The 12,659-nt window shown below is 36.9% G+C and overlaps 1 protein-coding gene across 4 annotated transcripts in view; it reads right to left on the bottom strand.

The window, feature by feature from the left end:
* The window catches only part of TULP4 (TUB like protein 4), a 258,249-nt gene that overhangs the window by 186,369 nt on the left and 59,221 nt on the right, over positions 1–12,659 (bottom strand). For all 4 annotated transcript variants that reach the window (XM_043964743.1, XM_043964742.1, XM_043964740.1 and 1 more), the window contains exon 3: positions 10,926–12,555. In XM_043964743.1, coding sequence (XP_043820678.1) covers positions 10,926–11,177 — 252 coding nt within the window. In that variant the 5' untranslated portion in view covers positions 11,178–12,555. The remainder of the gene's footprint in view (positions 1–10,925; positions 12,556–12,659) is intronic.

Below are 12,659 nucleotides of genomic sequence, written 5' to 3'. Positions count from 1 at the left end.
AGAAAAACTTTATGTAGTGCCAAAAGAGGACAAGCCTGTAATTCTGTGTGACTTTATTACCAGAGTAGGTACAAAATATCAGACATGGCAGGGAGTCTTTGGGAGGAATGGTGTCGGAAACTGAAACAACAGTCACTTACTACTGAAGACTTGTGCATCTCATGAACTTTAATTCACCAACATTCTCTTCCATGTACTTAAACACAATAAAATTTTGTAAACGCACCCTCACAGCAAACACTGGCATTTAAGAGACTATGTCATTTAAGGAAAAAAGACAAAGAGGATGTGAGAGTGATAAAGGCAGTATGTGGCACAGTCCTAGGTAGATCATAGACTTATCCTCTCCAAGCTAAACATTGGAATTCACCAAAAGCAGCAGCCCCAAGGAAAAATGACTACCAGAAGACTTAATGCCAACAGACTAGAGCACTTCTCCATCCATGAGCAATTTGCTGTTAATGTGAAGGGACAGTTTAGCCAACGCATGGTTGACAACACTGGAGCAAAAAAAGAGTGGGCAGCTTTCAGAGATCTGGTGTACAGTATCACAGTAATTCATCTAGACCAGAACACTTGTAAACATCAAGACTGGTTTGATGGAAACAATATGGAAATTCAGAAGCTGCTAAATGAAAAACAAGAACTCCACAGTTTACCAGTAGGATACTTCATCCATCTGTAAGAAGGCAGCATCTAACTCCATCAAAAGTAAAGTAGAGGGGTGGCTAGGTGGCACAGTGGATAAAGCACCAGCCCTGGATTCAGGAGTTCCTGAGTTCAAATCTGGCCTCAGACACTTGACACTTACTAGCTGTGTGACCCTGGGCAAGTCACTTAACCCCATTGCCCCGTTTAAAAAAAAAAAAGTAAAGTAGAAGCAAAGCTTAGAGAGATGCAGGATTCTTGGATCAGTAAGAAGGCAGATGAAATTCAGTTTTATGCTGATAGTAACAACCCAAAGCACTTTCATGATGCCCTGAAGGCTATTCATGGGACAAAGACCTATCATGCATCTCAACTACTTGGTACTGATTGAATCACATTAATTAGTAATGAGGACATGATCCTGGACAGATAGAATGCCATTAGGCTCTTTTTGTGTGGCAATGTGCCTCATGAGAAATCTATTCCAGCTGAGAATTAACAAGGCAGGGGGTTCCCAGCTCATACAAAAGCTGACTAAAATCTCCTAGACTATATAGCAAAAAGAGGTTATCCCCCAGGAGTTCAAGGATGCCTCCACTGTTTATCTCTATAAAGGAAATGGAGTATGTACATTATTCCCTCCTTTAACCAATTCTAATGAGATTGAGGTCTTTGAGCCAATTCTGATGGGTGGACTAATCTCTCTAACCCAGCAGGAAAATAGGAGGGGAAAGGAATAAAGAGAGAGGGGCAAAAGAAGGAAGGGCAGAGTTGGGGAGAGGATAGACAGAAGCGAATCCCTTTTGAAGAGGGATAGGGTGAAAGAAGACAGATAACAGAGTAAATATCATGGCGAAGGGAATAGGATGGAGGGAAACAGTTAACAATAGTAATCATGAAAAAGAGAAAAGGGGGAAAAATTGTACAAAAAAATATTTATAGCAACTCTTTGTGGAGGCTAAGAATTGAGAATCAAGGGAATGTCCATCAATTGAGGAATGATGGAAGAAGCTGTGCTATATGATTGTGGTGGAATGGTCTTGTGCTATAGGAAATGACAAACAGGATGATCCCAGAAAAACCTGGAAAGACTAATGAACATCGATGTATAGTGAAGGGAGCAGAGCTGGGAAGACATTGTGCATAGTGACAGCACTATTGTTCAATGAGCAACTGTGAATGACTTAACTAACTACTCTCAGCAATGCAATGATCCAAGACAATCCCAAGGAATTAAGGAGGAAGCTTACTATCCACCCCCATAGAAAGAACTGATAAAAAGAATACTTGTGCTTTGTACATATATAACCTGGTTGCGATCTTGTGGAGGGGGGAGGAAAGGGAGGGAGAAAAATTTGGAACTCTAAATCTTATGAAAATGAATGTTGAAAATTACCCTTACATGTAACTGGAAAAAATAAAATAAATGTTTGTTGCTAATTTAAAAAAAAAAAAAGGAGGGGCAGCTAGGTGGCGTAGTGGATAAAGTACCGGCCCTGGATTCAGGAGTACCTGAGTTCAAATCTGGCCTCAGACACTTGACACTTACTAGCTGTGTGACCCTGGGCAAGTCACTTAACCCCCATTGCCCCGCAAAAAAAAAAAAAAAATTAAAAAAAAAAAAAGGAAATGGAAATAAACTGTCCCCTAAGAGAGAGATTCTTACCAGAGTCCTCCTTAATAGGTTGATCCTTCACCTGAAAGATGGTCATTTACCTGAGAGCTAGTGTGGTTTCAGAAAAGGCTGAGGAAGAGTGGACATGTGTTTGCTGCCCAACAACTCCAGGAGAAATGCCAACGGCAGAACAGAGGTCTAAACACAATGTTTGTTGATCTAAAGCCTTTGATACTTTAAGGCTTGTCAAAAATCATGGTGAAATTTGGTTGCCTGGAGAGGTTCATCAATATTGTATACTAGTTGCATGACAGTATTCTTGCATGGGTTCTGGATAATGGATGATGCTCTTGATCTTTCCCAGTCACCAATGAAGTGAAGCAGGGCTGTGTGCTTGCTCCCATGCTTTTCAGCATGATGTTTTCAGCAATGTTGTCAGACACATTCAATGTCAGATGTAAATGGCATCAAGGTCAGCTACTGCACTGATGGTAAACTATTTAACTTGAAAAGACCACAAGCCAAGACTAAAGTGGGGGGAGGGTTAGTGGGTGACTTTTTGTTTAACAGATTATTGTGTATTCAACATAGCCTCTGAGGCTGAGATGATTGCTTCTGTCATTTGTGCTAATTTTTGCTTGACAACACCAAGAAAACAAAGATTCTCTACCAGTCAGCACCATACCATTCATACATGGAACCACTAGTTATAACAAATGGAGAGATTTTGAATGCTGTAGATAAGTTCACTTTCCAGGAACATGCACACAGATGATGGGGTTGACACACACATTGCTAGAGCTAGCTCAGTGTTTGGGAGGCTCTAAAGGAAAGTGTGAGAGAGAAGACATATTAGGCTGCCTACCAAAATGAAGGTCTACAGAGTAGTTGTGCTGACCTCATTGTTGTATGCCTTTGCAATCTGGACAGTCTACTAGTGCTGTGCCAGGAAACTGAATCATTTAAATATGAATTATCTTAGGAAGATTCTGAAGATCACCTGGAGAGATAAAGTACCTGACATTGAGTTCCTTTCTCAAACTGAACTGCTAAGAATTCAAACTCCACTGCAGAGAGTGCAACTCCAATTGGCTAGCCATGTTGTTCTAATGCCAAACATATGTTTACCTAAAAGACTATTTTATGGAAAACTTTCATAAGGCAAGCACTCACATGGAGGTCAGAAGAAACGATAAAAGGACATTCTCAAGGTCTATCTGAAGAATTTTGGAATTGATTGTGAGACAAAGAAGATACTAACATGGGAACACCGAACATGGTATGCCTGTATCCTTTGATGCTCTACAAGCAAAGCAGAATTGCAAGAGCTCAATAGAAATGTGACATGTGCACATTTAGAGACATCTCCATGTTCATATGGACTATTTGTACCCGACCTATAATAGATATTTCTGAGCTCACATTGGTCTAATCAGCCACAGCTGGACACATTATACCTTGATCCTAACATAGTGATATCATTTTAGTCCTATTCAAACACAAAGGACAACAACCAGAAGCAAATGTTAACTGTAATGGAGATAAACTAGAAGCATTCCCAATAAGCTCAGGAGTAAAACAAGGATATACATTAACACCACTATTATTCAATACTGCACTAAAAATCCTATATTAACTGCTCATGGGTAAGATAAGACAATATTAAAAAATGACAATTCTACCTAAATTAATTTACTTATTCAGTGCCACTGCAATCAAACTACAAAAGAATTACTCTGTAGAGCTAGAAAAACATAACAAAATTAATGTGGAAAAACAAAAAGTCAAAAATATCAAGAGAATTTATTTTTTTAAGTGAAGGCAGCCTAGCAATAGCACATTTCAAAATATAGTACAAAGCAGTAATCATCAAAACAATCTGGGACTAGAGAAGAAACAGGTTAATTGATCAGTGGAATAGATTAGTATATACAGAATATACAGAACTAATTTAACCAAAGTAATCTAGTATTTGATAAACTCAAACATTCAAGCTTTTGAAGCAAGAACTCACTATTCCACAAAAACTGCTAGGAAAATTGGAAAGCTGTTTGGCAGAAACTAGGTATAGACCAGTATCTCACGCTGTATGTACCCATTTACACATAAAGGGTGATATCATAAGCAAATTAGAGAAGCATGGAAAAAATTACCAGTCATATTTTTGGATAAGGGAAGGATGCATAACCAAACAAGCGATAGAGAGAACCACAGAAAGTAAAAGATAACCTTGATTACATAAAATTAAAAAGGTTTTGCACAAACAAAAGTGACATAGTGAAAATTTTAAGGAAAGCAAGAAACTGGTAAAACCAAATTTATAGGAAGTTTCTCTGATAAAGGTCTCATTTCTCAAATATATAGAGATCTGAGCCAAATTTCTTTTTAAAATACAAGCCATTCCCTGATTTACAAATAGTCAAAGGATATGAACAGGTAGTTTTCAGAAGAAAAAAAATTAAAACTATCAATAGTCATATAAAAAATATTCTAAGTCACTATTGATTAGAGATATGAAAATTAAAACAACTCTGAGGTACCACTGTACATCCAAGAGATTGGCTAACATAATCAAAAAGGAAAATAACAAATGCTGAAGGAGCTATAGAAAAATAAGGATACAAAATGCACTGCTAGAGCTATGAACTGGCACCATTATTCTGTGGAACAATTTGAATCTAAGCCAAAAGGGCTATAAAAAACTCTGCATACTCTGACCCAGCTATACTACTAGTAGGTCTATACTCCAAAGATATCAAGAAAAAGGAAAAGAATTTTGTAAAATAATAATTGTAGCAGTAACCTTTGTTGGGACAAAAAATTTGGAAACTTAGGGTATACCCATCAACTGGGAAATGGCTGGATAAGTTGTGACATGATTGTAAAGTAATACTATTGTACTGTAAGAAATGATAAAGGAGACAGTTTCAGAAAAATCTGAGAACTGATGCAAAGCTGAGTGAACAGAACCATGATAACATTAAAGAAAGGAACAGCAATATTGTAATAATAATCTATTGTGGAAGACTTAGCTACTCTGATCCATGACAGTTCCAAAGGACTTATGATGAAAAATGCTATCCACCTCCAGAGGAAGAGCTGATAAACTCTGAATGCAGACTGAAGCATATTTTTTCATTTTCTTTTCTTTTTTTTTTTTTTTTGCTTTTTGCCCCCTGCAACACAGCTAATTTGGAAATATGTTTTACATGACTTCAACTATATAATGGGTATCATATTGCTCGCATTCTCAGTGGGTGATGAAGTGGCTGGAAGGAGGGTGAGAAGATATCAAAATTTTGAAGAATTAATGTTAAAAAACTAAAAAAATTACAAACTTATAAAAAGACTTTACTACTCTAATCAATACAATGATTCCTGACAATTTCAAAAGACTCCTAATGAAAAATGCTAATGAAAAATGCTCCAGAGAGATCTGATGACCTGAGTACAGATACATAATTTCCACTTTATTTTTCTTGCCTTTTTTTTTTCACAACACGGCTAATATGGATATATGTTTTGCATAATTTCATGTAAATGTCTTTCCTTCTCAATGGGTGGTGTAGGGGAAAAGAGAGAAAGAGAGAGAAATAATTTGAAATTGAAAATTTTTTTTAAATTAAAAATGACATATAAGTCAGTAGTAGCAATGTACTAAAATATACTTACAAGAGATATTGTACCTTTCCATTGCAATTTTCATTTTTCTGATTGTGGTATTCAGTGACTTGTTCCCACAAAATATTAATGGAAGAATGTCAGTATAAAAGAAGTAGGATGACATGCTACTTCTATACTGAGGTAGAGTCAGTTTGGTACCTTGTACAGGACTGACTGAATCCCAGAATCTGTTTTCCTTGGCTTATTTCAATATGTTGGTTCTATGACCAAACCTCTGGCTCCAAGTGGTGTTATGCTAAAGTCAAAAGCCACCTTTGACTCTTTTGTGTCCCGCCCTGGACCCTGAATGCATCAAAGAATCATATAAGATGGCAGAAGAGAGGCCATCTAGCTTCAAATTCTCACTCAGGTTGTGAAATCCTTCTACAGTATCCCTAAAAAATGATCACTAGCCAGTATTCCAATATGTCCAATGATAAGAAACTATTTTTCATGGCAGCCCATTCCACTGTGGATCATCTCTAAATGTTTAAAAAAGATTCTTCTTCATATTATTAACTTACCCGCCCAAAACTACCACATAATTTCTTGTGTACTGTTTCAAGAAGGCAAAAGATAATTTTCTTCCACATTACTGACATTCAATTATTTGAAAACTTTCCCCTAAATTTCTCTACCCTCAATTTCCTCAACTGTTTTTCATAATAGATCCTTCAACATCCAAAAAGCCCAACACTTAGGAAAATGTTAATAAAGGAAAGATGAATAACTTATACAAAGAGTTAAAAAAAACCCAGAATGTCAACTGGTGCCTAAAAAAAGCAACTCAATATACCATCTTACATATTAGAAAACTCAGGAACATTAGCACAGTATAAGAAAAACACTTAACATCTTACTGCTTTAGTCAGTCAACAAACATTTATTAACTGTTTACTATGTTAACATAGGTTGTGAGCCTTTAGTGACTAAGACAATGGTGGTGCCCCCAACATTAATAGAGAAATTAGAAAGTAAGAAGAACTTGAGGGAAAGAAAAAGAAAATCAGTTCAGTTTTTGGACTTTAAGTTTTAAGTTTAAGATGTCTATAAGACATCCAGTTTCAGATGTCCACTAAGCAGTTTGAGACACAAAAATGGAGGTCAAAAGAGTATATCTGAGAATAATCTGCATGGAGATTAAACCTCTGGGAATTTATAATAGGTAAGAGCTGATGAGAGATCACCATGCAAAATATAGAGGGAGAAAAGAAGAAAGAGCAGGACAGAAACTTGAGGGATACCATGGTTAGAGGGTATGATCTGGAAGAAGATCCAACAAAAGAGACTGAGAAGGAGAACTCAGGGAGGCAGGAAGAGGACTAGGAGAGAGTGATATGAAAATCTAGAAAGAAGAATCAGTGTCAAAGGTTACAGAGAGGTCAAGAAAGATAAGGATTGAGAAGAGACAATTAGATTTTTTTGTCTACATTTTTTTATTTATAATTTTATTTTTCCCAAATTACATGTAAAAAACCCCAAATTTTAACATCAATTTTTAAAACTTTGTGTTCCAAATTCTCTTCCTCCTTCCTGCCTCATCCCCCTTTAAGAACTCAAGCTATTCAATATAAGTTATACATGTGTCGAGACCATTAGATTTGGCAACTACTGAGGCAATCGTGTGATGTAGTGGATAAAGCACTGGGCCTGGAATAAGGAAAATCTAAGTTGTAATCCACCTTCAGACACTTACTATGTGTGTGACCCTGGGCAAGTCATTTAACCTTTGACTGCCTCAGTTTTCTCAACTGTAAAATGGAGATGAGAGCACTTACTTCACAGGGTTGTTGTGAGCATCAAATGAGAGAATATTTGTAAAGTGCTTAGCACAGTGCCAGGCACATAGAAGGACCTATATAAATTCCCTGCCCTCCCCAATCAAGAGTTCATTGGAGTAGTTTCAATTAAATGTTTGGCGGAAAGTCAGAGTACACAAAGTTAAGAAAGAAAATGAGAAAAAAGGAAGTGAAGGCACCAATTGTAGGTGGTCTTCTCAAGAAATTTAGGCACCAGAGAGAAGACATATAAGAGGATACCAAACAGGGATGGCCAGATCAAATGAAGGTTTTTTGAGGATAGGAAATACATGAGCATGTTTGTAGGCAGAAGGGAAACCAGTACACAGGAGAGACTGAGAACTGGAGAATGGAGGAATAATCTGCTGGACTGTGATCCAGCATTCCATCCCACGAAGATAGAATAAAAGCACTTGAGCATGTAAAGCAATTAGCTTTGGCAAAGAGAAAGGCAACCTCTTCATTTGAGTCAGGGCTGAAGAAGAAGATAGGAGCAGATGGCATCTCAATGATATGAAAGACAAGGAAGGGGGAAGAAGGGAGAGCTCTCAAAGGATAGCCTCAATTTTTTCAGTGAAATATTTAACAAGGTTCTCAGATTAAAGATTGAGGGAAAGGAGGCCTTTGGACGGTTTAAGGAGTGATGAAAGGGTTTGTAAAAATCATGATGAGTGGGATAGTGAATTGATTAGGAAGGTGTAAAAGGATTGCCTTGCTGCAGTTACGTGGTAAACTCAGTACAGATTCATACTTTTCTCCAGTTTCCTTCGACATCACATGAGCAAGAGCAAAGGTAGCAGATGGCAGGAATAATCCAAGGTTGAGATTTGGCAGAGTAAGACTTTCAATAAGACAAATTGGCAAGGGACACCAGAGAAGACAAGAATATAGAGCTAAACTAGTTCTCCAAGTATAGTCACGGATAAACTGAAAAAGAATGAAGTGTAGAGGGGTTAGAGGTTGTGGTGAATCAGTCATTCATTCAACAAACAAATGGACAAAAAACAGGGGTTGAAGTTGAAAGGTAATGGTAGAGTTGAAAAGATAACAGATTATGATCAGATAAAGGTATTTCAGAGTTCTTAAATATACAAATGGAATCTTTGTGGGTGATTGCAAGATCAAGGATATTACCATTTCTGTGTGTAGCTATGGTATAGCAAGGGAGGAAATCATAGGAAAAGAATGAACTGAAAAATTGGAAGGTTAGGGTGATTCTGGGAATATCGATATGTGTGTTAAAGTCCTCTCATATGAGGGCAAGACTGAGTCGCGCACTGAACTCTTTGAAGAACACAGCCAACAGAATTTTGATTGGGTGAAAAATATTGGCTTTTTCTAAAGTGCTTCAGTTACCTTTAGAGGTTCAGAAACAAAGGAAAATGACCCGTGCTCCAAAAATACTTTTTGTATTTATACTTGTGTGAGAATTGGAATGACACCCCCTGCTGGGAGGGACATTGTGAGTTCTGGCCTGAAAAGAAAACATGTGACTTCGGCATCCAGAAGTAATGTCTGCTGCCCATGGGTCCTGTCAATCAGTGTTACCAGTCAATTAGCTTGGAGCTATGTGTGTGTACGGCCCTGTTTCCTGTTTCACAGGAAGGTTCTAAGAGAAGCTGTGGGGGAAGTGAGGCCTTTTCGTTTGGAGACCTCAACTTGGCAGGAGGACAGATGCTGGGCTCTCTTAGATCATTAGATGAAGTTTGCTTTTTACCTCTCTCTTCACTAACTTCTAATGCACTTTAATAAATACTTAAAAGTCTAAACTCTTGCTAAAGCTTCTAATTTAAGGTGACCACTCATTAGATTTTAAACAGCACAGCTAGAATTTTAGGCCCTTGCACTTGAACCAGAAATAAAGTGTCTATCAAATGAGATATCACTGAACAAATTATAGTATATGAATGTAATGGAGTTTATTGCACTATAAGAAATTATGAAAGGTATAAATTCAGAGAATCCTGGGGAGACGTGTATAAACAAACAGAATGAAGTGAGTAGAACCAACAGAAATATTTATGTAAAAACTACAACACTGTAAGGGAAAACAATTTGGAAAGTGTGAAGTACTCTATGACCAATCAGACTGAAAAAGCATGGCTATAAGTGCAGATGGAGACACATTTCCAGACACAACTGCCACAAAACAAATTTGTTTTGTTTGACTATGCTTTTGTGACAAGAAGAGCTTTTATGTGTGTGTGTGTGGAGAACACCACCAATGAAACATTTTGAAAATAATGAGAGATCTAAGGGAAGTTTAGAGGGGCACACAGACAAGCAGAGGAATGCTGGTATTATATTTATAGTATATTTAAAGTATATTACTTAAAAAGGACGGAGCTGTATGTATAAATTTATAATTTCATGTGTAATCCCCACTTACTGCCTTCTTTTGAAAGGAAATGTTTAGATCAAAATAAAATTTTCTTTAAATAAATAGCTTATTGGCCTCATTATTTAATTTAATCAGGATCTACCTTTGAGTCAATGACACAACTGACTCACCTAGAATCTCACTTCCACAGTGGTTTCTCAGATTCATGATAAACCAGTTTTATGAACCTAGATATTTAAACTTTTATGAAATCAAGGCTTTTGTCTTCCACAGTAAATTAGTCAATTCTACCCCAAGTCTAAGTGATGACAAATAGGTACATAAGCTATCTTTATAGGAAAATATCATGTTCTTCAACAAGGAAAAATACCATTTTTGTTAAGTAATTCTCTACCTTTTTAGAAAAGAGTAAATCCCTGCAATGACAAAAGGTAAAGAATAGAAAGTCAAGGATCAGAAAATATTAATTAAAGGAGATGTTAAGTAATTTATTCCGACCATCCACTCAACGGAATAATACAATCTACATTTCTGATAGATTTAGCCTGCTTTAATACTTCCAATGAATCAGTATTGAATTATTTTTTAGGGAGGAATATAAAAGGACAGTGGTGGAATACAGTTTGTTACATAATAGATCTACAGACGAGAATACTCAATCTCACTAAAACTTTTCCAGTTAGAATCTAGAGAAACCAATGGTGCTGGAAAACCACTTATTTATAATAAACCCAATAAAGCAAAGTCACAACATTCTTTGAATCAAAGGGATCTGGTTTTAAGTCAAGGTAGGTAAACTTTGACCCATACGACATTTCTGAATATTTTTAAAAATGAAATAAAACAAAAAACAACTTACCTCACTGTTATGGCCTCTCAAGTTGAAGTTTATTCTCTGGGGAGTGTTTCTATCCCTTCTACAGTGGCTTGAAGTGAATGTCACCCCTACGACTCCTCGACCATTGCCAGTAGCCAGCCATCCTTCTTCATAATACCGCCTCCTACAAACTGGTTTCTCCTTCTCACTCTTAGGAACTCTACCCTTCCAGGAGAGGCATAGAATATTTGAATCGCTGCAAAGGACAGGCCCATGTTCCACTGCTGCATACATGCTTTTTTATTATTTTTACAAAAAAAAATTAATGTTTAGTGCAGAAAAATTTAAACCAATTTCTTTTTTGTTGGTTTGATTTGCTTTTTTTTTTTCTCCTTTAAATCATAAATACTGACCTGGCACACATTATCTGGTCAGTGTTTTATAAATATCCACCAAATGCATAGTGAAAAATTCCTCTATAAAAGGTGATGGCAGTCTGCTAAGAAAAAGTAACACTTAAAAAAAACTTCAGGTTCATTTTTATTTTCGAGTCCTTAGAGTGAGGGTTCACTTATCCTTTGGAGAAACAGCATAATTAAGAAGTGGTGATCAAGAAACAGGTGCGTCTTCTTTTTGCTCAACTTGTTTATCTTTATACAGCCTGAGATTCCAGTTTAGGGTAATACGATTCCAGAGACAAAAGGTTGCAAATGTGTAGATTTCAAGTAACTTAAGGCTTTAAGAATTCCTCTAGTTGGATTTCCTCTTCAGGAGTTCAAATGCAGAAATTGAATATACATAATCATTGTTTTTTCCGAGCTACCCTCTGGCATATTTTCTGAACTAGACGAATTTCTGCTGCTAAAGCTGAAAAAGATTGCATAAAGGGAAAAAAAGGCACACAAACCGTGCAAAACAGACCAGAGCTTGTGCAGGTAAGTGCACACCAGTCCAAATTTGGGAAAGAAAGGGCGTTTCCTCCTCCCTTCAGAACCAGGAAACCCACTGGATTCTATGGCTTTTGTAATTCAAAGCCAGTCCCGCATTCATGGCAGCTCTTTGCTTCCACCTGGAACTTAACATACCCTGAACTGTTTATCACGTTTTTTCGCCTGCTTTCTCACTTCTTGCTGCCATAGAGGCACAAAAAAAGAAAATCCTCCTTTCATTTAGCAGAATCAGAAATGCTCTAAAGCTTTTAATGCAGTAAAAAGCTTTTGCTTTGGGTGAATCATAAGTCCTCTCTCTTTTAAAACAGGACTTCACTTCAGTTTTGATTCTTCCCCCACTTCCACCCCCACTTTGAACTCCCCCAGTTATTTTTCCCCTATTCTGCTACAAAGATCACGTGTTTTTTCCATCCTGGTATAAAAACAAGTCCCAGAATTAAGCACATAAGTAATCTCCCACTCATCTGTAAGTCTTCTAGGATCCAAGAAAGGAAAATAATTACTTAAAACAAAAGCACACACACAAAAATCAGATTTCCTTTTTTCCACTGTTGCCCTGATGATGTCTCATAGCTTGTCCGATGAATTCTTTCAGCTCAAATTCAGAGAGGGTGCTCCAAATGCCATGCTTGTAGTCCAGTAAAAAGGAAACTTACTGTTTGGTTTCTCTTCATCTCTGCTTTTTAATTATTGGTTTAGATTACAATTTTAAGATATTTATCCTATAGATGCAGGAAGAGAAAGGGGAAATAAATTATATTTTCACAAATACCTTTAACAAAAAGAAAAAAAAGCAAACAAATAAGTTCAATGTCCAAACTTGTTC

This window comes from Dromiciops gliroides, chromosome 4 (assembly GCF_019393635.1).
Source record: "Dromiciops gliroides isolate mDroGli1 chromosome 4, mDroGli1.pri, whole genome shotgun sequence".
NCBI lineage: Eukaryota > Metazoa > Chordata > Mammalia > Microbiotheria > Microbiotheriidae > Dromiciops > Dromiciops gliroides.
The sequence above is the reverse complement of the archived record's forward strand: the minus strand, read 5'-3'. Positions and strand labels throughout refer to the sequence as shown.